The following is a 26,530-nucleotide window of genomic DNA, read 5'->3' on the forward strand; positions in this document are numbered from 1 at the left end:
GGCGAGGTTGTGGGGCAACTTTGGGCCTTTCCACTCGAGTCCCTTGGTTCAGGCTGGTTGGGTACTTGGTCCTCTTTTGTGTTTGTGAGCTCAAGGATGCAGGTTTTGGGTGAGTCATTGGCCTCTCGCCGCATGGGGTGGCGAGGTCGTCAAGGGACCTTGGACCTCTCCTCTTGAGTGTTGGTGAGCTCGAGAACACATGCTTCGAGTGAGTCATTGGCCTCTAGCCACACAGGGCGGCGAGGTCATCGAGCGACCTTGGACATCTCCTCCCGAGTGTCTATGAGCTCAAGAATGTAGGTTTCAGGTGAGTCATTGGCCTCTCTCGCGCACAGGGTGGCAAGGTCATCAAGCACCCTTGGACCTCTCCTCCCAAGTGTTAGTGAGCTCGAGGATGCAGGCTTTGAGTGAGTCATTAGCCTCTTGCCACGTAGGGTGGCGAGGTCGTCGAGCGACCTTGGACCTCTCCTCTCGAGTGTCTATGAGCTCGAGAGTGTAGGTTTTGGGTGAGTCAATGGCCTCTCGCCGCACAGGGCGGTGAGGTCATCAGTGACCTTGGACCTCTTCTCCTGAGTGTTGGCGACCTCGCAAGTTGCTTCATGAGGAAGGCGCTGCTATGCGACTTTTAGCCACCCATGGCGATGATCCCTCCTAAGCGGGTCCTCACAGGTGTACGAGGCTGATTTCAAGTCATGGTTTTTGGGACATGGGAAGGAGCTAGCCATAGCCTGGTCCTGGCTATCAAGATTGCTTGGGCCTAGCTTTGGCTTCCTTCCACTGTCCTTCCTGACCCTGAGGGGTCGTACTACCTTGTCACAAGCAGGTTTTAGTTTTTGCCCCACACGGGGGAGAGGCTTGTCCACCGTAACCACGTGGTTGGAGCAGTGCGCCTCATTAGGGTCGATGGGTAATTCAAGTGGGCCCTGACATCCTCCCCAATTGATGTGGAGTTCAGCTATCTCACCAAGAGATGTCCCATAGCGAGGGTAAACCTAGGCGACTTCGAAACAGATGACTCAAACACAGGGTGAGATGGTCATGTGGCTCCACACCACCAATAAGAGCCATAGGGGTCCATCTCATCCTACCCTTATCCTTTTGTGGCCTTGAGCCCATCTAAGGACTAGCCCAACAGTAAATTTCCTAAGTGTGACTCGGGGTTGCGTCCGCGGCGGGTCGCTCTTATGCGTAGATTCAGGGGCGTGTGGCCTCCTCGACCGTGTTGCACTAATGACGCCCATTCATGAGCAATGAAGCGTCTTCTAAACAAATGCACGTAAACCAAAATGATATGAAAAATGAAAACACGCATGGCCTACCTGCCTTGGATTATCGCGTGGGAGGCTGCCGCTCCACCTTTCGCTCGGTCGCCGCCCCTGCTCTACGGGATTATCAAGGTGGTTAGTAATGGTCATGAGCCTAGTTTGTTTTTCAAGGTTATCTTTGCGGCTATAAATCTACTAAGGTGATGCACGGTGGGAGGTATCGTTTTCCCATCCTCCACATCGCCTTCTTTTCCTTCATGCTCGCGTGCTTGTAGTTGTTCATTCTAATGATGGATCATGGGAAGTGCCTTTGCGAGGATTCACCCGAGGTCGATGGGCCGCCATCACTCCTTTTGTCTTCCCTGCGAGAACAAGGGTAGGTGATTTTCATTGCTATTCGGATTTGAATGTGCTCATCATTAATTGTGGATGTGCTCAGGATCATTTCTCCAGCAATGGCGTTGGAGACCAGAGGTCCTTCTGGCACCACCCGTCCCTAGCCCATTTTGGTTTCGGAGCCAGGGAGCTACCGTCCCCTTTCCCTTACCATTGGGCAACAAGGGATATGGAGCTTTGTGCTCAAAAGGGACAAGGCTCGCTGGCTGCACTCAAGCTCTATCCGCAAGGTGGCCCAACTGAAGGCCCACGTGGACTATCTCTAGGTGGCTCTCTAGGTGGCAAAGGAATAAGTCACCATGGTGTGGGCGCTGGCTACCGCCGTGCGGGTGTGAGCGTATGGTGAGCTCTTATTATCACTAGTTCCTATTCGCTAGGTTTTTGTTCTTAGGTTTTGACGAGACTCTCCGGATTGCAGTGCTAGAGGAGCAGCTCACAATGTCTCACCGTGAGGTGGAGGGGGCCCATGAAATGATCTTGATTTCCACAAAGGGAAATCCATAGATTCGAAGCATAATGTGATAGTCCTAGGTGATCATTCCATCATATTATCGAATTAACAGTCGATATCACAAATCATACATCGAATATCTGTTCTACAGGGAATACAAATAGCAAGGTTTACTCATTATTACATCGCCACTTGGTGGAATCACTCAGAGCGCACAACATCTGGAACAACATCAGGTAGAATAGTAGCGGTCATCGACTATATCTTCATGAACCAAACTTGAGCATAGGAACGAGACCGACTAATCCTTCAATCCTCTATTGTCGTCATCGTAGATGACATATAAACCTACCAAATATCTTTTAGTACGATTTGTACTGGCCACTGGCTCCCACCCTATGCTTTGAATTTGCTTTGTGGTAGTGGAATGCAAGGGTAGAGCAAAAGACCTAATTGTGGTTGTAGTTTTCCTATGCAAGTATGTCAAGTTTTAATAATAATTCATCAAGTTTTAACCCATATCATCCACACATTCACCCATCCCATCACACACATCTCACCACACTCTCACTCTCTAGGCGGCAAGGATGACTCCCTCTCATACCTTGCCTTATTGGCTAATAGCCGAAGTCCAACAAACCCAGGGGGGAGAGAAGAAATGACTCCACTCACTAGTCAAGGGAAGCGTTGGTCATAGGAATATCCATATCCGAGGACTTGGCTATACGTATAGATCAATAACTATGCAGAGCTTGTACACCTAGAACCACAAGATCACCATCATCGTGCTGGCGATGATGCTCGACATGGTGGCCCCTGGCTCCCCCTGGAGAGGTAGTGACTGGTCGGCGAATCGGCTTTGACTGGGGCGGCGATTGGATCTAGGCACAGCTGATCGATGAATCGTGCTCGTGGAGCACGAAGGTCTCTGATCCTCTCGGATCTCATTAACTTGACAGTGTGCTGCTTTAAGCATAGCGGCGACCTTGGCGAGCTCAGGCGTCTATGGCAGGCGGGTGAGCTCGTTAGCGGACACTGCCAGATTGGTCTTGGAGTCTTGAAGACATCATGGCTGTCAACGCGGAGGAACTCTTCATCGAGGTTGCGATGGAGCGGCCTTCCTTGCGAGTTGAATTGGTTGTCACGAGCGGCCTCAGCCATCACAAGGGCGCGCTCGTTATCGTGGCATTGTGCGCGGTTGACGTTCCTGTTTTCATGAGCGGCATGTTCCTCATTGGTTTCGCCATTCTGAGGGGGCTGTCGATGCTGACATTGAAGATCGCGCCCCCTAGAAAGGCGGGAGAGGGAGTTGCTCGGTGAAGGTTTTGGCGAGGGTCTCCGTGGAGCCCTGGGATTCAGAGTCTAGATTTTCCTCCAGGATGGTTTGGAGGGATGCTCCAGGACCTCGGCTAGCGTGCAACATGTTGACCATCGGCGGGAGCTGATCGGTGATCTGGTCGGTGAGAGGATGGATATCCCCCACCTGGTCAGCGAATTTGCCCCTCAGGGCATCCTGGTAAGTAGCAGCGGTGTTGGCGAGCCCAAAGGGCAGAACCATAACCTCCGGAGTTTGCCGAGCAGCTTTCGATAGATCCGGATCGAAGGGTGATCGGCGCTGAACGAAAGTGTCCAGAGCTGACTCAGCGATGGAGAGGCAATCGGCGAGCTTCAGACCAACCCGATCGATGGATTCGATCAGATAGTCATTATTGATGTGCCTCCTTTGGTAATGAGGAAGCGAATGGTGAGTCGTTGATGAAGACGACCTCAGAAGTAATTCCAAGATCGGATCTGTAGTCGCAGGTATGGGGGTGGTCGGCGCAGAACGGATCTGCACCGGCTCAAGGAGCTCTCTGACTCTGTCAGCGTTGATGACCCACGGGATGGATCTAACCGTAAAGATCTGGCCAGGCTACGGGAGGGACAAAGAGCCTGTGGAAAAAGCCATCTTGTTCGACAAGGAAACAACACGCACACCCCTACCTGGCGCGCCAACTGTCGACAGAATATCATTGGCAGTCCTTCGAGGGGTATCCCATGAAGATAGATTGATCGGTAGAGGAGCACGTGATCAAGAACAAGAAGGCAACAGAGACACGCGAGTTATACAGGTTCAGGCTGTCAGTATGACATAATACCTTACTCCTGTGGTCTATTGGTTTGTATTAGCTATCGTATGATATGCCGTGTTTTTGGAGGGGTCCCTGCCCGCCTTATATAGTCCGGGAGGCAGGGTTACAAGTCAGTTAGATCTAAGAGATAACCGGAAAGTAATAACAGAATATAAGAATCTTGGGATCATACGTATCCTAATAGATCTCATAGTATCTTCAGGATATCTTCCCCAAGTCTTGTGGGAGGCATCGAGTAGAGTCGTGCCACACAAGGCTTTGTCCTGTGGGCTGGGCCACCCCTAGGGGCACAGCCCATGTGGTCTTTCGTGGGTATCCGAGGTCACACCCCCCACAATGTGCCCCGCCTAGGCTAATACAAGGCTACCTTCCAACTGGTGCGATGCCACCCTACCACTCAACCCTGGGAAACCCCAGAGTCCACTAAAACACTGAGACTGTGAGACATAGTACCGGACCCAAGAGGTCACTACACTATCTTAGGAGGGTGTGGGCCATATGCCTGTACCTCCCAACACTATCCACTTCCAACCTAGCGGTAGTGGCACCGTCCTAGCTGGTCAGCATCCGTCCCCTACCCATTCAGGAATGAGTGGTGTGCACATAGGGTCCTATGATCCGGTTCTCTACACATACCAGTCCTTAGGGGGACCGAACATGATATCTTCTCAAAGGGGATAACTAACACCCTGTGCCTCGATGACACCTCCATCCCGGGGCTTCATCCCACAAAGACACTCCACCCTAGGATCTCATCTCACATGCACCCACCACAGGTACCTCTTGTAGGGGATGCCTAGGTCGCACCCCCCTAGCAAGACTCGTTCAATGGCTCATCATAAGATCCTACTCAATCGACTCAACCCTCACCACACACTCAAGACACACGCCAAGATCTCCCCGGTTGTTACAACATTATCGGCACCAAGTGCCTTAACCACTCACAAATAATCCTCCACCAAGCATCACATCATAGATATAATACGTAGTAGAAGCAGTAGCAAGTAAGTAAGCGAGCGTCTAGCCTAACAGCGGGTGTGCAGGGGTATAGGTTGCGACAAGGTAATGGCTCACAAGCAATTCTACCATGCAACCTATCACAGATCATTTGCATAAAAGTAAAGCACTAGCATCTGCATTGTAGCATGTCTAATAGGATTCTACAAGGTTGGATGGGATGTGGCACCTAGCAGGTCATCTCCAAGCTCCTCAGTGTAGTCGGGGTCATGCTCCTCAGTCTATGGCTCCTTCGAAAATGTCAAATGAGACATATGGCCGCGATAAGCGACTCCTATAGATGATCACAAAGAAGCAGCATAAATTCGAAAGATCCAAATGCACTCAAACATAAGCCTATGATGTAGAGCTCATTTAAAAAAATGGACTCTAGTTTCATATTTTTCTGAAGTCATATGAATTTTCTTTGAATTTCCTAAGTTTAAATCATATTTTGAAAAAGAAAAAGAAATGAAAAAAAAACAGAGGCTGACATGTGGCAGGCAGTGATTGGCTAAGGCGGATGAGTCACTGACAGGTGGGGTCGGCCAACGGTCAGTGTTGACTAGGCTTGGACTGGGCCTAGCGGGTCGGGTATTGCGCCGAGTTGGGCCGGTCTGGCCCGGACATGTGTCACCCAGGCAGGCAGCCACATGGCACAGCTGGGCTCCTACTAGGCTTGGTCTACACGCTCATCTTATGGTGGTCTAGGTGGCACGGGTCTATGGACCTCACGCACGGTACATGGTGGACCGTGTCCACTCCTCTCCTTCCTTCTCTTGGCTCATGGTGCACCAGGTGCAGGGAAGGACGTCGGGAAGGGGCTCATCTTCCCGCTCACGCTCTTCAGCGATGAAGTCACCCGATGGGGCTCGGTAGTGACTCGGCGAGGTCGCTATGGCCTCCTAGGGCCTCTATGGGCTAGTATGGGCACAGTGGGGCGATAAAGACAGCACCTTGGCCATCGGTGAGGTCCGACAGCGGCGCACGGCGGTGGCATGAGCTCAGCGGTGCGGTAACAGCGTGGTGAGCATGCGAGACTCGCTTAGCGTAGCCGTTGGGGTTTCTGTGGGCTCCATGGGGTCAAAGAGGGCTCAGGCGGCGGCTATGATCTCCTCGACACCGGCCATGATGGCGGCGGGGGCAGTGCATGGGGTCCAACCAAATTGGCCGCTCGGGGTTAAAAAGGGGTGACTTTTTACCAAATTGGGGTTACCGGGGTGCTGTAGGAGGCTGCGCCGGTGACCAGAGTCCACGGCGGAGTCCGCATCGAGGTGGCGGACATGGCGGAGCTCTAGCGAGCTCTCCGCTCTAAGGAATCTTAGGGTAGGATAGGTCCTAGGCTCATCCACCTACACGACTACGTTCGTGGGGTGATGGCGGACATCATCGGCCCCTCCTCGCATCGTGAGGCGGCCGGGATCTATGAGAACACGGTGGTGATATGGGAGGCATGTGGCTTCGGTGAGGCAGAACACGACCAGCAGCTCCCGGAGGTCTCCTTCCCCTTCTACCTAGCGCACGTCGTGTCCCTCGACAAGGTGAATCCCACTGGGGTGGTCGTTTTACCTCTACCGGCTCGAGGTGGCCGGAACAGGATGGCGGCGTGGCGGACACCGGCCATGGCGACCATGGTGGGTGTGACGTGTAGGCACTGGCGTTCCCGAGCACCAGTGCTCGGCATGGCCAGCCCTTGGCTCGTGTGCGTGTGTGCGCGTGTGCGGTGCATCATGACGGCAAAAAAGGCTGGCCTTTGGCCCTCCCATGGGGGAGAACACGACGGCGTAGCCATGGCATGTCCATTGTGACAAGCAAGGGGGGCTTTGGGTGCTCACCGGCGGTGGCAGGGTAGATAGGCTAGTGGTGCGGTGGTGAGGCGAGGCCGTGGTGAGAGGTAGCAGTGCAGTGCTGAACTGCTACGGTGAGGAAGATGATCTGGTGCTGTCTTCTTCTCTGGTGAGCTCAGGCAACTCCGGCGGACTCGGCTCCTTCCTTCCCTCCATCTCCTTCCTCCTCCTTCTCTAGGGCATTGTGGTGGTCGTGGGTTGCCACCAGGTGGCGGTGGGGCGAGGGTGAGGCGCTAGGGCATCGAGGGTGCCCTCTTATAGGGAGGCTGTGGTCATGGTGGAGCGGCATGTGGCAGAGAAGGGCAGAGGGGGTACATGTAGGGCTGATATGGCCTCTAGGCTAGGGTTTTGGGAGCACGGGGTGGTCGCACGGGCGCTGGCGCTCCCAATTCGAGCGGCGTCTAGTCAAAAAGGCGGACAGGGTGGCATCAGCCATCGAGGCCATGGCGACGACGTCAGCTCGGTGCGACCATTACTGGGGGAGGGCTCTGGGGTGCCACAGAACATCGATGTGGCATCCATCTGCGGGCGCGCGTCCAACGGCTCGAGGGTGAATGGCGGGGATGCGAGGACGTGACATCAGATGCTCTCGCCGGTGAGGTACTCTCCTCAGTGGGGGGAAAAGTAGAGGAGGGGGAGAGTGAGGGGGATGATAAGGGGGTCCCATAGGGCCTGCATGTTGGTCACCCGGTGAGAAGGGAAGCAGGGGCGCGGGTGAGTGGGAGCTGGGCCACGGCCTTGCTAGGCCGGCTGGCGGTGCGCCCGCGGGAGCGGGCGCGGGTGCTGGGCCACGGCCTTGCTGGGCCGGCAGCGGCTGCTGGGCTGCTTTGGCCTTTCTATTTCTTTCCCCTTTTCTAATTCCTTTTCTATTTCCTATTTCCATTCTATGTTATAGCTTGGGCTCCTATGCATGTATACATGTGTTGCCAAGCATGTGCACATCCTTATGGGGTCCATTAGGGGTCAACTAGGGTATTAGGGTCAAAACCAAGGGTTGGCAACACACACACAACAAGTTATTTATAAAAGTTAAGTTAATTTTATTTTAGCACATAAAATCATGAAGAAGCAACTCACAAGTTGTTTAATATGGAAATGCTCAACCATGCTAACTTGGGATCTACTTGTGCAACTACAAGGGTGGTTTCCTAGTATGCACACTCACCATGCATGGGTTTTGTTAGAAAAAATTTTAAGTTTAGATTTTTGGTTATTGGAAAAAAACTCGGGTTGTTATAGCCTGTCCCCAGGAAGGTCCCTCGGATGAGAACCGCCGCCAAGGTGCGGCCCCTGGAGCCCGGCGGGGGGTAGGTTTTGATGGGTGACTCGATCGCCGTTGCGTAAGCCGCTACAGTGATCGTGAAGACGAGGGGTAGTCTTCGCGGATGTAGCTAGGTTTCCTAAGAGGCGCCGGGTGTTCCCGGTTCACCCGTGTGCTTCACCGGCGGGCGACGTTGTAACACCCAAACTATCTATGATTATGATTTATTGATGCTTTTTACTTCTTGTTCGCTTTTGCTGTCGCCCTGCCCTTGTTGTTTTTACATTATTTTTGTCTTAGCTCGGCGTAAGAGGGTCCACGTTCTCTATCTACGGACGATTACTCGTAGCGTGTAGACTTTGGTTAGGGGTTGTGTGGCGTAGGTGACAAGAGTGTGCACTGGTGGGGGGGGGCTCACGTAAGCTCCCCCCATGGGCCATGATATTTGACTGCTCATGAGAAGCCAGTCGGGACATCTTGAAGGTGGAATGCCTTCGAGATGAAACACGTGGGTTCCATGTTCTTAAGTTTATTCTACGCTTTAGTTTAACTAGTCGGATTCGTTATTGCATCTATGCGCGTATGTGAATGTGATCAAATAACAAAGAAAGGGACATGATTGATATCACCGATGCTTGTTCAAGGAGCGGGCGCTCGCCCTATCGCTGTTGCTCGTGCTGAGGCAAACTTCCGTGCGCTCGCTTGTGGCAGGGTTGTCGTGGTTCCTAGGCTTCGGGCTGGTGATGATGCTTCTTTGCCGCTTGGAGGGGTTGTAGCTGGTGCGGATCATCCTCCTAGTCTTCCGGGGGTCGGCCCTTGCCGGTTCGACTCCCTCGGCAGGTCCACGAGCCCCCGAAGATGGCTTCTTCGAGTTTGGACCGCTATAGCTTCTGGCCAGGAGCCTCGGTTGCACGTGCCTCTGAGTGACAGCTGACATCATGATGGGCGGTTTGCCCACCATGTAGGATTGGATCCTGGTTTCAGGCTTGGCCTTACGAGGCGTGGCACCTGGTAGCCACCTGACCATTAACGACGTCGCAGCATGGCGGCAAGTAGTTTCATCATCCGTGCATGCCCTGACATGTGGCGTCCCACTGGTTGTGGAGACGTTGTTCAGGGTGTGGTTCTACCGCTGGATCCAAGCTCCCCTGTGGTTGAACTAGACGGGGTAGAAGCTGGTGATGGGTGCTGACCCATTAGTATGGATAACCTCATGGTTCCCCAAAGGGATGTGGCCAGTTGAGGCCATTCTCTGGGCGAGTTCATCATGAGCCACGGACCTCCGGCTTCCTGGGTGTAAGACTTGGCCGTGGTCGGTGACGAGAGAGGGTACTGACCCCCCTACGTAGGTGAACTTCGGGATGCTGCCGCCGAGGGCAGTTCCGAGAGTGTGTCGACCGCGGGCCTTAGGACCCAGATCTCCATGGCGGAGGTTTGGGTCATGGCTGTAGGCAGACGTGGGCGCTGGCTCTTTGACGTCGGTGAACTCATAGTTTTCATGGCGAATGTGGCCATCGTGGGTCATTCTGCCAGCGAGTCCACCAACAGTGCGAGGAGCCATCGCTTTCTGCTCAACAATTGAGAGTGCGCGACAGTCCCCTACCTGGCGTGCCAACTGTCGATATTTTGTAAACTGGAATAGTAAATTTATATGATTGTCGTGCTGCTCTAGGAAGATGATGGTAGCATCCAAAAGACACGAGGATTTATACTAGTTTAGGCCGGAGCCCTACGTCCAGTCTCAAAGATGATCGAGTGCGTGTTCCTCACTTGAATGCTCTGAAGTTCTTACAATGGGGGTGCAAGAATGGTGGAAGAGGTTGGAGAACTAGAGCTAGGAGATAGACTGCTTGAAGGGACGCTACAGGAGCCCTACTACGATGGAGAATGAGTAAAATGGTAGAGGATGTCTAAAGATGGTGCCATGGTTGCCCTTATATAGAGTTTGTGGCCAGGGCGTATACAAAGAAGGATGTTCTCCCGATCGAAGGGTCGTGAGCCTGAGGGAGGTCATAAGTAACTTTGCTTGCAAGCTACGCCGTCCTTTGGAGCATGTCTGGACGTGGTTGTTATCATGGTCTTATAGCCACATCGCGACATGGTGTGGCGTGGTGCTACTGTGCCGGCCGTGGCGACAATGTAGACACGATGGTGGTTCACCAGCCATCCTATGCGACGTGGTCTCCGCCGTGGTCTTCGTCATCGCCTCTTGCTTTCCGGGGACATCGTACAGGAGTTGGCAGCCGCCCCAGGTCATCGACCGCCCTATGGGATTGAGTAGCTGAGGGCCACGATCCCGACCGTTGGGGTCATGGCTCCCGCGGGGTTGGATGTCTTCTAAGTCAAGGCTCTCGTCGTGGATCCCATCCCGTAGTGGGTAGAATCGTACAGGCGTCTTGTCGGGCCGTATCTGGATGGTGGGCTCTGTACCGGCCGTCATCGCCTTGGGCGGTGTTGTCTTGTCCACGCTGCGTGGCGTAGGGGTGGCGTCTAACTGGACCGAGGTGGCCGTTGTCCCCTCGGTCCTTGTGGGGTCAGTGCGGCGTGCCTACTCTTGTCAGAGCGAGCTGGTTTGGCTGGGTGTGACCTCTCCCCGTTCCTCCCAGGGGTCATGACGGTGAGGAGGTCGTGAGTCTTGTGTTCGTTATGCGTCTGAGACAGAAGGAAGGGGTCGTGGCTGACCCTGGCCTTGGCGTCTGGCTTGGTTCACTTGGCTCAGCTGGGTCTCGGTCGTTCGGGCCTTTTGCTAGCTGATTTGTTGTGGGCCACGTGACCCGCCAACTAGTCGGTGCCTTGAGACATCCCGGGGTACAACCTCGACAATACTGCTACTTGGTTGAGGCAGGCACCTGCGTGTGTCATAAACCTCTTAAACGATGATTGTAATGTTTCGCCCAGTTAAATCAAGCTCTGTTTACCCTGCAAAAAAAAACCATCCTCCCAAACCATCCAAGGGGATATGCCTAGTTTTGTAGTTTAGGGGGATTAATAAGTTTACGAACCTAATACTTAAGTTGGTTATGTAGACTTGTTATTTCAATCAACGCAGGATGAAGTTCAGTTTAGTCTCATCATATAAGATGTTGAAGAGTTTGCTATTGGGAAGCATAGCTTGCGTTTTTCCCTGATGGACGAGCTGAAGCATAGTAGATCATCTGTACTCAGGGATGATTCGATCAAGCAATACAAATGTAATTACACATACATGCACGAGATTAATTTTAACACCAAAATGTACCAATGGATGTACCAAAATGTACACACACATGTTCGTGCTGCACAACTTGGCATTGCCCTGTCTGAGTTGATATATAGCAGTAGTGGTATTAACTTGTTGCACGCATTACATCCTTGCATGCATAATTGCTTGCCAGAAACAGCAAATATACACACACACATGCCCATCCTATACAGGAAGGAGTATGATGGTTTGGTTTCTCTTCTGTGCCGCCCTCGATCCCACAGCACAAAAAAATGGCAGCCCGATCGACCGCTAGCACGGCTGGCCGACGATGCACTTGAGTGGTCCGGCGAAGCGCGTGAGCTGGCCGACGTAGCGGCCGTGCTTGGCCGGGATGAAGTCGAACTTGTCGTACTTGCGCTCGTTCTGGCCGCCGGACTCGTTGAAGAAGGCGCCGTTCATCATGACGTCGCCCTGCGACTTCCACACCCACTCCTTGTAGTCCTTGTACGGCGTGTACTCCCGCTTGGTCACCTCCTTGGCGTTGGGGTCGTCGGGGGCGATGAAGCGGTTCCCCTGGCTGATGATGGTGGGGTTCTTGTTCCCGCCGATGGCGTACATGATCCAGTGCGTGTAGTCGTTGTTCACCACGTGGAAGAAGCCGTAGCGGCACCTCGGCATCCGCTGCACCAGCCCCCTGCCGAAGTGGTTGAACGCCACCGTGATCTGCATCACCTCGTCCTGCGGGTTGTCGTTGCTGGCGCCGAACAGCATCACGTGGTCGTGGCGCGTGAAGTGGCTGTTGGACACGGTGATGGCCGTGGACCCGTTCACGACGTCGATGAGCCCGTCGGCGCAGGACGACATGGACACGTGGTCGATCCACACGTTGCTGGACGAGAGCACGGAGATGCCGTCGCCGTCGCTGCGCGTGCGCAGGCCGTAGTGGCGCTTGGAGTCGCGGATCATGCCGCCCGAGTGCGCCTTGGCGTCGTGGATGTGGAGGTTGTGGAGGATCACGTCGTGCACGTTCTGCAGCGTGATCTGCGCGTACACGATGTGCACCTGCGCGCCGCGCCCGTCGATGGTCTTGTTGCTGCTCACGATCAGCTCCTGCCGCAGCCGGATCACCATGTCGCGCGCGAACACGATCCACAGCGGGCGGTCCTGGATCACGGCGTGCCGGAGCGTGCCCTTCCGCGGGATGATCATCTCGTCGTCGCTCGGGTCCCTCACCACGTACAGCTTCCCGGCCGCGCCGCCGACGGTCTTGTGCCCGAACCCGCGCGCGCACTGCGCCAGGCGCTTTCGGTCCGTCGCCCAGTCGGCGCGGCAGCGCCAGCACCGGTCGATGGGGTTCGTCGCCATGCACGGGCCGTTGTACCTCGCCAGGGCGCGCCGCGTCGTCGCCCTCAGCACTTCCACGTTGAAGTGGTTCATGGCGGCCACGGGGTCGCTGACGTAGGCGGCGCGGTTGCGCGACCGGGCTGCCTCGGCGCGCGCCGCCCAGTACTCCTCGTCGGAGGTGACGTTATTATTGGATGCCTGCGCCGCGGCTGCAACCGCGGCGAGGACGACGACACAGAAGAGAACGGACAGGGGGCGGCTCCTTATTACGGCCGCCATCGACATTGTGTGTGTGCGCGCCTCACCGCGGGAAAGGGTTCAGAGATGTATGTATGGGGTCGAAGGTTTCTGAGCCCTCCCCGGCCGGTGAGCGTGCGGGCGGCGTGCGGCACCTCTGGGCGCAGGAGCGAGCGAGGTGCGCACGGTGCGGTGTGCGGTGGTGGCCCGGCGCAGGTATATATAGCGCCTGCGACGGTGCGACCGCGACCCCATGCATGGGCTTTGGCTGGACGTCGTTGCTGCTCTGTTTTGGAGCCGGGGGCGCGAGGAGGAAGGCGGGCCGCTACCTCTGTTTCTGGCTGCCAAGCATGAAGAAACACCTAATCAAAAGGCCCTGCCTTGCCAGTGCCAGCAGGTAATCAAAAGGCCAAAACTCTGTCGTCCCGATTGGAACGTGAGTTTTGACAGCACTACCAATTTTAAAAAGGTACTTTGGTCATTCAAAAAGTTTTGAAACTTGGTACATCTATAATTCATGCACTCGCGTGCAAACATTGAGGTGCAAACTCGAATTAGAAAAATTCATACGAAAATAATAAATTTCAGGTGCATGTGCACTATATGACAGAAATCCTGAGACTTTGTCATGTAGTGCAAATACATATGGAATTTGATATTTTTGTATGAATTTTTCTTGTTTGAGTTTGTATCCCAACTTTTGCATGTGAGTACATATATGTATGCACTATAAACATAACAAGTTTCCAAATATTTTAAATGACCAGAGTACATTTTTTGGAATAGTTTGCATGTTTATACCTAGTACCTATACGGGACCTAGGTGGCACCAAAGCCAAAATCAATGATTGAAGGTACATGTCATTAGACTTTGTTTGGATGTACTCGTATCCATCTCAACTCATGTGTATTGGAGTAAATTGGAATGAGTACATCCAAACAAGCTCTTAGATGGATCAATTCAACTCACTTCTTTTCCAAAAAAAAAACTACCAACAAAATACTTCATCCGTCCCAAAATAAATCTACATATCACTTTTTGAGGAGGTTTGACTCAGTATATAGAAAATAATGTCAATATTTATAATTTTAAATAAGTTTTATTATAAAAATATATTTCACAAACAATGCAAAGATACTTTTATACCTCATAAATATTACTCCATCAGTTCTAAATTATCAGATGTTTTGTCCTTGTTAGATACATTGTTTTCATTATTAATCTATACATAAATTGTAATAATACATTCTAAATTGGAATTTGAGGGAGTAGTATTTTTCATATATCTAATCAAACTTATAGTAAAATTATTTTGGGATGGAGGTACTAGCATTTGAGCTCGTCACTCAAATTAGAAACTAAAATAAATTGTAAAGTTCTCGGGCCAAGAAAATATGCACAATTTTTTATAGGGCTAAGAATCTAATTTTGCAGCCGCCCTGGCTGCATCTCCCTTCGTCGCCGTCTGCTTTGGCGCCGCCGCCGCCGCCCGATTCTTCGGCCACCTCTGCCCGATTCTTTGGCCACCTCTGCAAGAGGTTCGATCCACTCCTCTTCTATCCCTCCGGCTTCCAATTTTGATGTCTGCATCCAAACTGCGGAGTTTAGGGTACGCACTTAACATCTTCGCTGTCCTATTGCATCTGGCCCCCATCAGGCGATCCTCGTCGGCGGCGCCGCAAAAATGTCGGTCTCGAAGACGGTGTCGACGAGCGCCGCGAAGACGGAGATAGGCATGCATGTGTTTCGCATCGTCGGGTACAGCCAGCACCCTCGCCGTCACGAGGATTCTCCCATAGTGTCCGGCCGTTTCTCCGTCGGCGGCCATGACTGGGCCATGCTTATTGTGGCTGATGGGTTAAACAACGAAGACCACACTGATTGCATCCCAATTTCGCTCATGCTCTTGAACCCTGTTGCCGCGGGGGTACTGGCGTCCTGGGAGGTGAGGTTGGTCAACCAGAGCACTGGGTTATCCTTCACGGTGCACAAGGAGACACCGAAGGTATTCGATGGTGATGATAACATGGTAGCTGTTTGCTGGATAAAAAGGAGCCTGTTAGAATCGCCAGCATACCTCCAGAATGATTGCCTCACAGTCGAGTGCATTGTCACTGTTATAAAAAAACCAACGGTATCTAAAGCCAAATCATTTCCCAGAATCGGCGTGCCACCATCCAACATGGCTGAGCATTTTGGTAGTCTGTTGGAAACAGACGTGGGAGTGGATGCAACTTTCATTGTGGGTGCTGAGGCTTTCACGGTACACAAGATTGTCCTTGCCGCACGGTCGTCTGTATTCAAAGCTGAGCTCTACGGGCCTATGAAAGAGGAAGGAATGGGGCCTGTAACCATCAAAGATATGCAACCAGATGTTTTCAGGACCTTGCTGCATTTCGTCTATACTGACTCTTTGCCTCCCTTGGATGATCTTGAGGCAGATGATCACAGTGAAATGATCCGTCACTTGCTTGTGGCTGCGGATCGATATGCCATTGAGAGGCTAAAGCTCATTTGCCAAAGCATTCTTTGTGAAAATCTTAATGTGCAGACTGTGGCAACAACTCTGGCTTTAGCTGACCAACATAATTGTGACTTGCTGAAGAATGCTTGCATTGATTTTATCACCTGTTCAAATGAGATGGATGATTTATTGTCAACTCAAGGTTACAAGAATCTGAAAAGAACCTGTCCTGCTGTTGTAATGGATGCACTTGAGAAGAGAAGCAAGTTCCGTAAGGCGTGAGCAGTTTATCTTAAGCTGAATCTATCTGTTCAAAGTTGTTTCACTAAAAATGATTAGCTTTATCTTAAGTTGAATCTATCTGTTCAAAGTTGTTTCACTAAAAATGATTAGCTTGCCAGCTTTTAGCAGTGCAGCTCATCCTAACTTGAACCTATGGATGAATAGCTCACTGTTAAATGAGTCTAAGAGAGGTTAGCATAGTTTTATGTAGAAATAGCGTGCTAGTTTTAATGTGTCCTCTCACCATTTGTTGGTGAAGTCTTAAGACTCTGCAAACAAAACGCTGATTGTATCTCCTGTTGCCTGAAGTATGATTGTGCGCTTCTCTGCAAGGCTGATGTTCCCAATATTACCATTAGACTTCTACAGATGTTTCCTTGCCATCTGCGACCTTTGTTGCATATTTAAATTTCCATGTACTTTAAACTTTTGATGCTATCACAATTTTAGTTGTGCTTCCATGGAAATTAAGTTTAACCATTTATGCAACAATGGAAGTACAATTTTGCATAAGTTTTTAGGCTCATGTGCTTTGACTGTTTCCTCAGATAAAACATCCATGCTGAATTCTTGTTTTGTGTAAATGAAAGTGACTTGTAATGGTGCCAAAGGTAATTCTGAAGACTGGGTTCTTGTAGTTGATCAACAGCTACAGTCATAGTGTCTAAGCCCTTTGTTGCAGGTGTGTCTTTGGGGTGTTGTTTCAAAGGGCTTAGGCACTATATTTTGGAATGACTTGAGCCTCAGAAGTAAGTATTTGACCTTCAGGAATTTGTCTTTTTGACGCTTAGGATTTCAATAGACAATTACACTTAGATTTACAGATTGGATTGACTGCAATTAGACTATTGGCTTCAATCGTAATTAATGAATATTCGGTTCTTTGTCAATTGTTCTACTGGCATATCCATGTTAAAATTAAGAATATTGTTGCAATAGTCAAGCAGTCTCGATGAATGAAGAAACAATAAAATTATTTAGTTCTAGAAGAATTATCTACACTGGCCTGCATATATTGGAGTTTATGACGTTAATGGAAATGCTAAGTTTCATGGCATTTTTGCATAGTGTCAAAGTCAGACAGCACCAAGTTCATTCTGTCGTAACTCCATTGTTCAGACAACACCAAGTTGATTCTGTCTTAACTCTTTAGTTGGCAAATTGTTCCTTCTATGTTTAAATAATTGACGGCAACATTATCTCGACGAGGACAAGTCGTCTAGTTCGATGGTGGTAGGTAACTTCAGCGTTGGGATGCAGTTACAGACCGTGCTCATAGCGTCTTCACTCTTCAGGGCTTGCTTTTGTTTGTTTGATTACCTTGCATGCCTGCTCCATTGATTCCAGCGTACACTGATGAGGAAAGGGGAGATGGCAAGGGAACCGAATGATGTTGCGGCTGTTGCCTATGCTTTAATTGAGTTAATCTTGCCGTTATAGCATCTCCTGAATTTTTAGCGACACAGGTAAATCCTCTTTTTTTTCCCGACCAAGGTAAATCCATTTTCTGAAGCTTCAACTAGGCCCTTTTCCTTTTTTTTCTGACCAAGGTAAATCCATTTTCTGAAGCTTCAACTAGGCCCTTTTCGCTTGAACTTATTAGCCCGGATTATCATGGTACAATGTTTTTCTCTCGTAACAGATCAGCATCAGCCGACTTATCAGCCACATGTTTCTATTTTGCTGTCTTCCAATGGCAGCAAGGTACAAATACTCATTAGTATTTATCTCCTTTCGAAAGTCTGTCATACTTGTTAGGATCTGGTTTTTCATAGCAAATTCGCATGCAATATTTCGTTTTAGAGTTGCGCACTATGAGGAAAGCCCAATTTTCTGGTGGGAAGCTCAGGGTGAGAATGGATTGATGCTGAAGTTAGGGGGGTTTATCCAGAAAGAGGCCGTCATGAACACTAGATTTATCGATTGGCAATGGGATTGATTGAGTCGATCTCTTTAATTCATTGGAATTGGTATATATAAATGATTAATTTTTATATGCCAGATCTGTAACTATCATGACCATTTTTTGTATGTACAAGGTCTGTAATTAGTTGAAAACCAACAAGCCATTACCATGTGAGAGGGCTTCAACATGCCCTAATCTAACTATGAGATTGATTTGTAGCAAGGCTATTTATGTCCTTTCATTATTTTTTTTTTCTCATCTCAAATAAACAGAAAAGATGCATATCGTTGCATTAAAGAAGAGAATCCAAATGACACGCCACACGACACCCACACTTTACATTGAACATATGCGCCCATGAGAAATAAAAGAATTAGACGACCCAGTCTCAACCATCGGACCTCAGGATTTGCCTTGTTTGTGCGCTAGTCCGACATCGTCACACTCTGCTCCACGCAACATTAACACTTCTGGGCGAAGTGTGGCACGTACTACGGGTTTTTGATCAACGATTTTAAATTTTCAAGCAATTAGTATGACCATTCACACGCGTGAAACTAGACCACCTTCCGATCATATATCTTCACACTGTAGACCAAAGACTAGACTGTTGACGACCGGTTAGCACAAAAAAAAGCATGACAACGTTTCAACGATCCTAGCGTCTCTGCAGAGATCTTTTATTAGGTGCAGACCAGCGGTTTGGTGAACCACTTCCATGCAAGGTCACCTGATCGTCCTGTTTATCCTTTCCAACCTAGACTCCCTTTTACTCAGCTGGTGATGCATCATAGTTTACCTCGCAGCTTCGTTTTCCAGCATTTTCTAAATTCAAGGTGAAACAAAAAAGCATTAGTAACAATACAAAAATAAAAACAGCGCCTAATTCTGAACAAAAAAAAATTCTGTTATTAGATTGCAAATCCATTGCTTACCAAGTAATTTGATAGCTTCCTTTTATCTTCCAACTGCTTTTTCAAAATTGCACTCTCTGCATGCTCTAGGGATTTCAATCCTAATTGTGGAAGAAAAACAAATCACACTTTAATTTTTAGCAGATAGAAGAAACAACTATACAAAAATGACAGGAGGCTGACAAACGGTAGACAAATTCACAATTCCATATTATTCATCCTGAAAAGTGTCAAGGAAACAGATTCCATATGATAGCAACCTTATCGATGCCCACTGCCCACAGAGTGCAAGGAAATGAAGAAGGTGAATGTAATTGTTCAATATTACAAGGAAGTGATATGTCTATCATACAACCTAGCATTGTCTTGGAAGCGGAAAACGATAATCATCCACAAGCAAGATTTCTTGTGACGTTATTCTGAAATATGTATAAATGGTTTGAAAGCTTACCCAATACCCATACAACTCATCATGGTAGTCTGTCTTTTCTCATTCACAGATTTGCTGCTTTCAGTATTCCCAGAATCTACAGATATGCCACCAGCAGAATAATCTTCTATTTCAGACCAAGGAATTGTATCTGCATATATATTCAATAATAATAACATATCTACAAAGCCAGATCTTCGGCTATCCTCAGCATCCAGCACCCTTGATGGTGACGACAATTCACCTGTTTTATGAAAACATGCAATTTGTAGCCCAAAAAAGACCCATTATGATGCTCAAGTCATCACATAAGAAAACCTAAACCAATATTGCCTAGACTCAGATTTTTTTCTCATTTCGAACATCCTCGACAATTGCAGTTTCAGAATTTGAAGAAACAGAATTGGCAGAATGGCTTATCTGTTCCTTCAGGCTTCCATGCTTGGAATTCTTTTTTGCGGCTGTGAAGTGTGGGAGGGGGATCATAAGATAGATCAGTGTAAACTATCAACTATGTAAAACATCCAAAAACTTGTCAGGACCATGTATTAAAAACTAGTAGACAACATATGTCATAGTTACAACATGAATGCCAGTAATACAATAAGCAAAGTTACCCTTGCTCTTCCGCCTATTTGACTTTGCTTTGACAACTTCAAAACTTTGCTCTTCCCATGTAGCGGAATCATTGGAATTTGCATCATCCTCCTAAAATCAGTACATCCAAAAGAAAAATTATATCAATGAACATGATATTAAAAGGCTATGTTGTTGTTGTTGTTGTTGTTGTAACATGATATTAAAAGAAAGGAAAAGGGATAACAGTTAACAGAAAGACTTGATAAAGGAAGAAAGAAAGTGGTAGAGGAATCACAATTGATTGTGAAATTGTATGCATAGGATATTCCAATGTTGGTACATGCAATGCCAGTATCAGCCGTATATTTATAATATATTGATATAGTGAATGGTGTCATGCTTTCATAATTTTCCCATTCATAAAAAAATCGCTTAGATTGACCAGAAGAAAAAAATCACAAGGACTTATGTTCTATTATTAATGTTTACTGGCATGGAGTAATTATAGGTAATAATCAAAGCTACACATTGGAGTAATCGCTTGCTGGTGTCCCCAGCTTGGAACATGGAAAAACTCATATGCTTTCTTTATAAGCTGGGTATTACCTCGCTCTACAAAAAACTACACAATGGAGACCATGTCAACATCTGAAACTGCGGTGAGGATAGTTAACAGATTGAAGCAAAAGATAAACCATGAGCGAAAGAGATAAGAAAAGACGTTAATTGTTGTGAAACAGATTTCCCAGTGAACAATAGTTACCATATTGGTGCAAGCGGTAGAGTCTTACCGCCTGTGACCGGAAGGTCCCGGGTTCGAGTCGCGGTCTCCTCGCATTGCACAGGCGAGGGTAAGGCTTGCCACTGACACCCTTCCCCAGACCCCGCACAGAGCGGGAGCTCTCTGCACCGGGTACGCCCTTTTTTGAGTTTTTCTTTTCAAACAGTAAAGCATTGGGCTACTTAGATTAGCACAACGAATCAATTATTTGTCTTCTAAACTGCAAGCTCAAGCTCATGATGTCAGCTCTTAGTATCCATGGGAAGTTCAGTACAACCTCAGAGAAGTATGAAACAGAACGATACAATTACAGAATAAGCAAGCAGACAAAAAACATAAGATTAATGCAGTCCAACGTTTGTTCAAACAGAGTACCAAGAGATGACTCAATTCAAGTGATAAATTTACTTGTTCATTCATCTATACCTCCTCTTGATGTTCCATGTATTGGCGAATCCATGCAGCCTGCAACAACTGCCCATCATCCAGTGACACATTCTCTTCTCTCCGCCCACCGATTCTAACTTCCAACCTCTCAGTGCTCACCTTCACCTCCTCAGGTTCACGACTCTGTGGCACCCAATTGTCCTTGACTGTGGACAGTACTTCAACAGAACCTTCAGCTCCTACATCACATACCAACAATGTAATCATCACATGATTCTAGCATGAAAGAGTAACACCTAATTAATCAACCAATCAGCGCCTATATAAGTAGATTAGAAGAGACCAACACACACTTCAACATTTGTATGATATTGGAAAACAAGAGAGAAACCAGCGAGTTCATGGACCATCAAGAATATTGGCCCAAATAACATCTGAAGAGGAAGAAGCATCAAACAGAGCAGAAATATAAAGGAAGCAAATCTTCCTGCTCCATATCAAGTTCCTCTTAGTTGGGTTGATCTCACTGGTGGCCACGGGTGTTAGTTACAGCTACTACACAGATATGAACAAGTAAATCACAGAATTGCAGGCAAATGATAAATGATGTAAAATCCGTTCTATGTATACATGTAAGAGAAAAGTCATACATCACAAATGAGCACCCTAGTAGACTGATGAGAGCACAAGTACACACAGAGAGAAATGTGTGTAAGCATGTTGAACCGTTCATCGCCTCATAAACCTTAGACCCTAGAAATTTCATACCTGCAAGAGAGGTGGTGCTGGTTCCAGTGCTGATGAACTTGAGGGGGAGCTCATCGCCAGACAGATTAAAGCATAGCCAGTCCAACGCCGATTCAAACGTCGCCGAATCCAACCTCATAAAAAACAAGACACACAAAAGGACACAACAACAAGCTGGACCAAACCAAAAAAAAAAAAAAAAAAAAAAACAGATTTCTACACAAACAAGGGCGACAATTCCTGATCCAGTGTACCCCAAACATTTAGAAGTTCTTGTTCACATGAACAAGTGAACACAAGCAGGCCTCACACCACAAACAGCAGCCCCTCTTTTAGCCAACGACTAATTTTGATGCACCCCTGCAATCTGTGTATCATACAAAGAAAGGCAAATAAACCCTCCTTCTGTATGAATTCATGAATCAAAAAGTATGATTGACTGGATTTTAGATTTTTGAATGCATCAGTAATTCACTACATTTCAACTCAATGAAAACTGGGTCTAATTCAATATAAGAGAACACAATCCAGAGCAATAATAACTTAGTACAGAATATCTTGTGACAGCATGTACCAGATTTAAAACGAAATTATCCGCGATTATTTAACCACCTAGATCCTATTACAAGATCACGCAGGCAGGATTGCGAATCGACAACAGCCAGCCCAGCCTTAACCATATCACCACATACTAGAACACAAAGTCACACAATAATAAAGTAGCCCACAAGGAGAAACAGATTTCTTAGATCTTGTCGATGTCCTCGTCCTCGAACTGGATGTAGTCGCTGCCCTCCTCGCCGTCCTCGGGCCCATCGACGTCGACGCCCTCGTTGAGCCTGAGCGTCTCGGGGAGCTCCCCGTAGGCCTTGAGCAGGCGCGCCTCGTCGTTCATGTACTTAAGGATGACGTCGGCCTTGTCGTCCTGGTAGTCGCGGAGGCCGACGAGGACGATGTCCCCGGCCGCGATCCAGACCTTCTTGTGCATCTTGCCCCGGATGTGGCAGAGGCGGCGCGTGCCGTCGACGCAGATGGCCTCGCACCGCCCGTTGCCGAGCATCCGGGTCACCTGCGCGTACTCCTGCCCGTCTTCCTTGAAGACGAGCTCGCGCTTGTCGTCGTCGGCCTCGTTCTTACCACGCTTCCTGTTCTTGCCTCCCTTCCCCTTGTTCTTCGGCATCTTCGCGGAGGACGAGAGCGGCGAGACGAAACCCTAGGCGCGAGACCGAGGTGGGGAAAGGGAGCGGTGCGGGTTGCGGTTCGTGGGTGTGGTGTGTTGGGAGGAGGGTGCGGCGGGCGGCGGGCGGCGGCGAGTTTATAGGGTGAACGCGTGGGGAGGAGGGGTGGAGGCCTATGGTTCGTTGGATCTAGGGTTGGGCGGCGTGGACCGCTGGGATAGGGAGGGCGGGGTCTCTGTTTCTGGATAAGGTCTCGTTTGGTTACCATGTACTACGCGCTCCGCATGCCTTTTCAACAACGGGTCCGTCTTCCCCTCTCTCTCTCTCTCTCTCTAAAAAAAAGAGTCCATCTCAAACAATAAGTAGGAGTACACGTTAGGATTTCTGAGGAGTCAATTTTTTTTAAATGATTAATTAACTATATATAAAAATACATATATTTATGATGTGCAACAATTAGCTTTAAATGGATAGCGAAATATATTTTCATAATAAATTTATTCAGAAATGTAGTGGATACTACTTTCTACATTTGGTTAAAATTTAAAAATATTTGTCTCCTAAAAAAATGAGACGTCCACTTATTTTAAGACTGAAGGAGTATACAAAGCGGTGGGGCGTATCATGTCCAAAAACACGCAACATGTGCGATGTGGTTCACTTCTGAGTGAGCTTCCATGTTTGGTCTAAATCCGCGTTTGTCAATCGTGTGTGGGAGTGGATCGTGGCATGATCCACATCGACCTACTGGGGGAGAGAAAAATCCTCACTTATAGCGTTGTCGGTGTAGAAAGTGACCAACACGTAAATATTTGTAGTTTTGCCGTACGTTGTGATCGGATGTGGCCTAGCACTCAATGACACAGGGTTTATACTGGCTCAGGCAACGTGCCCTACGTCCAGTTTGAGTCAGTCGGTGACTTTATTCCTAAGCCCAGGTGCTCGAAGTTTGTAGTGGGGTTACAAACGAGAAGGAGAAAGATGGAGTGCGCAAGAGGTCCGGTCGGACTCTGGACCGAAGGGCCGAGAGAGACGGGAGCTCCTACGTGCGCTAAGTATTTGAGCGTGTGCTCTGTTGGAATCATTGGTTGTTCGGATCGTTGGAGTGTGTTTCAGTTGTTGGAGAGTTGATCGGTCGTCCTCCTATTGGGAGAGAGCGCATCCCCTTTTATAGATGAAGGGGGCGGCCTTACAAGCGAGAGAGAGAGAGTGCGTATGCCGGTAAGTCTTATTGCCCACGTCATCGGGTACAAGATGATGGTAGGCGCCCACAACACTGTTGTTGTCAGACGCATGTGGGAGGTTTTACCGTGTTCACTATGTGTGGTAAATGACGGCGCCCACAACGCTGTTGATGTCCAGAGGCATACGGGGAGTCTTATCGTGTTCGCCTGGTATGGGAATTGATGGCGCCCATAACACTGTAGGGTAAAACTTCGGCGCCCACAACACTGTTTGGGTTCTGACATGCCTGGAAGGTTGTAGGGCACCCTTCTGACATGCCCTATCGGTACTGTCTTGCAGGTGTACAGGGTACTGTCGACACAGAATTTTCGTCCCGTGCCGAGGACACACGCAGCAAGGCAGAAGGGTCTGCTCGATGGAGCTATAGATCCGCCTAGCTTTAGCGCAGGGGTGGTCGATCCTGCGCACTCCCCCCGAGACGTGCCAGTCAATTTGACCTTGTAATTGACAAGGAGAGAAAGTTCATCAGTAATTAAGGGCAGAACTTGTCGGTGTTGCTAGACAGTCCTGAATGTGCGGCTCTGAAAGCCGATATAAAAGGAGATCGACTAAATAGTCGATTCCAGCATATTCATGAGAATAAATCGGTTAAAGCTCATTGGGTTGTATAAGAGGAATCGGTTATCATTCAGGGTAAATGTCGTTATTTGAACTAATATTAATCAATGGCAATAAGATGTCAACAATGATCGGTTTATGCTGAGCCAATGATTATAAGTAACCGAACCCCTTTTTATATAAAGAAACAATTCAACACAATTTAACTATTTAATAAAGGTAAATCTAATGAACATGTTAGATCTCATCTATCGCTATGACCAGTGGGGCATGAGGTAGAATCATGCAGGTCGTAGAAATAACAATAGACTTGATGACCATAACTCATTACTAATATCAGTGGGGCATGAGGCAGAATCATACAGGCCGTAATACAATAATAAGATCATGGGGCTAACATATCTTTCAATCTATCTTTACTTCAATGGTCTCGTGATGCGAACTGTTCGTGAAAACACTCGATATCGGCTAAAACAGCCGATTCAGGCATAGCGCACAGTTAAAGTCATGCCTTATCAGGAATAGATCTATCAAATAATGATCCCCACTCTATGGTGCTAATAGTGGGGTGTGAGGCAGAATCACACAGACCATGATAACGGGCCATGAAACAGTTCTCGCTAGCCAATAAATCTACTCAAGACGCAACATGCCTTAACCGCACGCTATGCACGATCAGGATTGACATAAAAACAATCGATAAAACATAACTCATCGTTTACGGTGTAGATTAAATCAATTTAGATTAGCAAACGATGAGCTAAACAAGATATAAGACCGATCTAGATCAATCCCAATCGAACAGAGTGATATTGTTGTAATTAGATAAATAATGAAAGCAATAAGCAATATTGGTAACTTAATGAATCTACCAAAGACTGTCATCTTAAGGTAGAGCCAATAACTTGACCTTGATCTAGTTCATGCAGTGGGGGTCGACCGAATCGATACAACCATACTTAAACTAGGCAAGAATCGTTAACTAACTTATACCAGAGTCGCAGTGGAGGTCGACCGGATCAATGTAGCCGTATGAACAGAGGTATAAGCCATGACGGTACTTACAACAAGCAGTGGAGGTCGACCGGATCGATGCAGCCGTACTTGCTGAAGAACTCGTCGAGATCTATTCTACTCCTACTCCTAAGGGGTGGCCGGAGCTGAAAAAGTAAATAACTTGTGTATTGGATTGATTGTTGTTTTTCTTACAATAGCCGGGGTTTGATATTTATACCTAGGACCTATGCACGACTCCTATCTAAGCACGACTCATCACAATTTTCGACCCTAAACATTCCTAATTTTAAGATAACTTGGACTCTAATCTTTCCCTTTTTTAGAGTCCAACATGTTTCGTCCTAGCGCCGAACGTAGCCTTTGTCGTTATCCACTAGCGCTATCTGAAGAAAGCCGATTCTAGTTTTTTGCATCCGAACCAGCTGTCGGTGTTTTGGAACCGGGGGTCCCTCAACCAACGAGTGAATTTGTACTGCGTGTCCCTAATCCCGGATGGTGATGCAAAGAGACACAAGGTTTATACTGGTTCGGGCAGTCGAGGCCCTACGTCCAGTCTGAGAGATTGATCTTGTATTCCTTGCACCGGAGTGCTCGTGGTAGGGGGTTACAAGCTGAGTGAGAGAGGGAGCTAGCCCCAGGTCTCGGCGAGGGTGGTGCGAACGGCTTGGGACGTTGCTCCCAAGCAGCGTGGAAGTGCGTGATTCTATCGGTGCGTTCTTTCTCCGCCCCCTAGGAATGGCCCTGGCTACCTCCTTTTATAGTTACAAGGAGGAAGCGAGAGGTACATGAGAAGGCTACTATTTGCTAACGTATTCCGCTCCCTGAAGCAGTATGGCGTCGTGGGAGTTCCAGTCGATGTCTAGTCGGTATGGTCTTCAAGGCTGACGACATGCTGCGCTCTTGTACTTTTGTTGACTTGGTGAAATGC

General features: G+C 48.5%; 4 protein-coding genes across 4 annotated transcripts; 1 reads left to right on the forward strand and 3 right to left on the reverse strand.

Annotated features, from left to right (window-relative positions):
- Window positions 1-11,624: 11,624 nt before the first annotated feature.
- On the reverse strand, window positions 11,625-13,288 carry LOC136522017 (pectate lyase-like). Its single transcript, XM_066515803.1, has one exon. It carries the CDS (start codon window positions 13,159-13,161, stop codon window positions 11,842-11,844), a length of 1,320 nt encoding a protein of 439 aa, XP_066371900.1. The 5' UTR covers window positions 13,162-13,288; the 3' UTR covers window positions 11,625-11,841.
- Window positions 13,289-14,317: 1,029 nt separating this feature from the next.
- On the forward strand, window positions 14,318-15,934 carry LOC136522018 (BTB/POZ and MATH domain-containing protein 2-like). The gene is made up of 2 exons (XM_066515804.1): window positions 14,318-14,652; window positions 14,772-15,934. The coding sequence occupies exon 2, from the start codon at window positions 14,799-14,801 to the stop codon at window positions 15,858-15,860; it is 1,062 nt and encodes a 353-aa protein (XP_066371901.1). The 5' UTR covers window positions 14,318-14,652; window positions 14,772-14,798; the 3' UTR covers window positions 15,861-15,934.
- A 749-nt stretch (window positions 15,935-16,683) lies between these two features.
- On the reverse strand, window positions 16,684-21,743 carry LOC136523376 (DExH-box ATP-dependent RNA helicase DExH7, chloroplastic-like). The gene is made up of 6 exons (XM_066517072.1): window positions 21,626-21,743; window positions 20,897-21,096; window positions 19,728-19,818; window positions 19,132-19,207; window positions 18,702-18,781; window positions 16,684-18,591 (listed from the first exon to the last, which is right to left on the reverse strand). Exons 1-5 carry the CDS (start codon window positions 21,741-21,743, stop codon window positions 18,724-18,726), a joined length of 543 nt encoding a protein of 180 aa, XP_066373169.1. The 3' UTR covers window positions 16,684-18,591; window positions 18,702-18,723.
- Window positions 21,744-22,117: 374 nt separating this feature from the next.
- Window positions 22,118-22,901, reverse strand: LOC136521582 (eukaryotic translation initiation factor 1A). The gene has a single exon (XM_066515331.1). It carries the CDS (start codon window positions 22,782-22,784, stop codon window positions 22,350-22,352), a length of 435 nt encoding a protein of 144 aa, XP_066371428.1. The 5' UTR covers window positions 22,785-22,901; the 3' UTR covers window positions 22,118-22,349.
- Between the last annotated feature and the right edge of the window lie 3,629 nt (window positions 22,902-26,530).

Source organism: Miscanthus floridulus, chromosome 18 (assembly GCF_019320115.1).
Source record: "Miscanthus floridulus cultivar M001 chromosome 18, ASM1932011v1, whole genome shotgun sequence".
NCBI classification, from domain to species: domain Eukaryota; kingdom Viridiplantae; phylum Streptophyta; class Magnoliopsida; order Poales; family Poaceae; genus Miscanthus; species Miscanthus floridulus.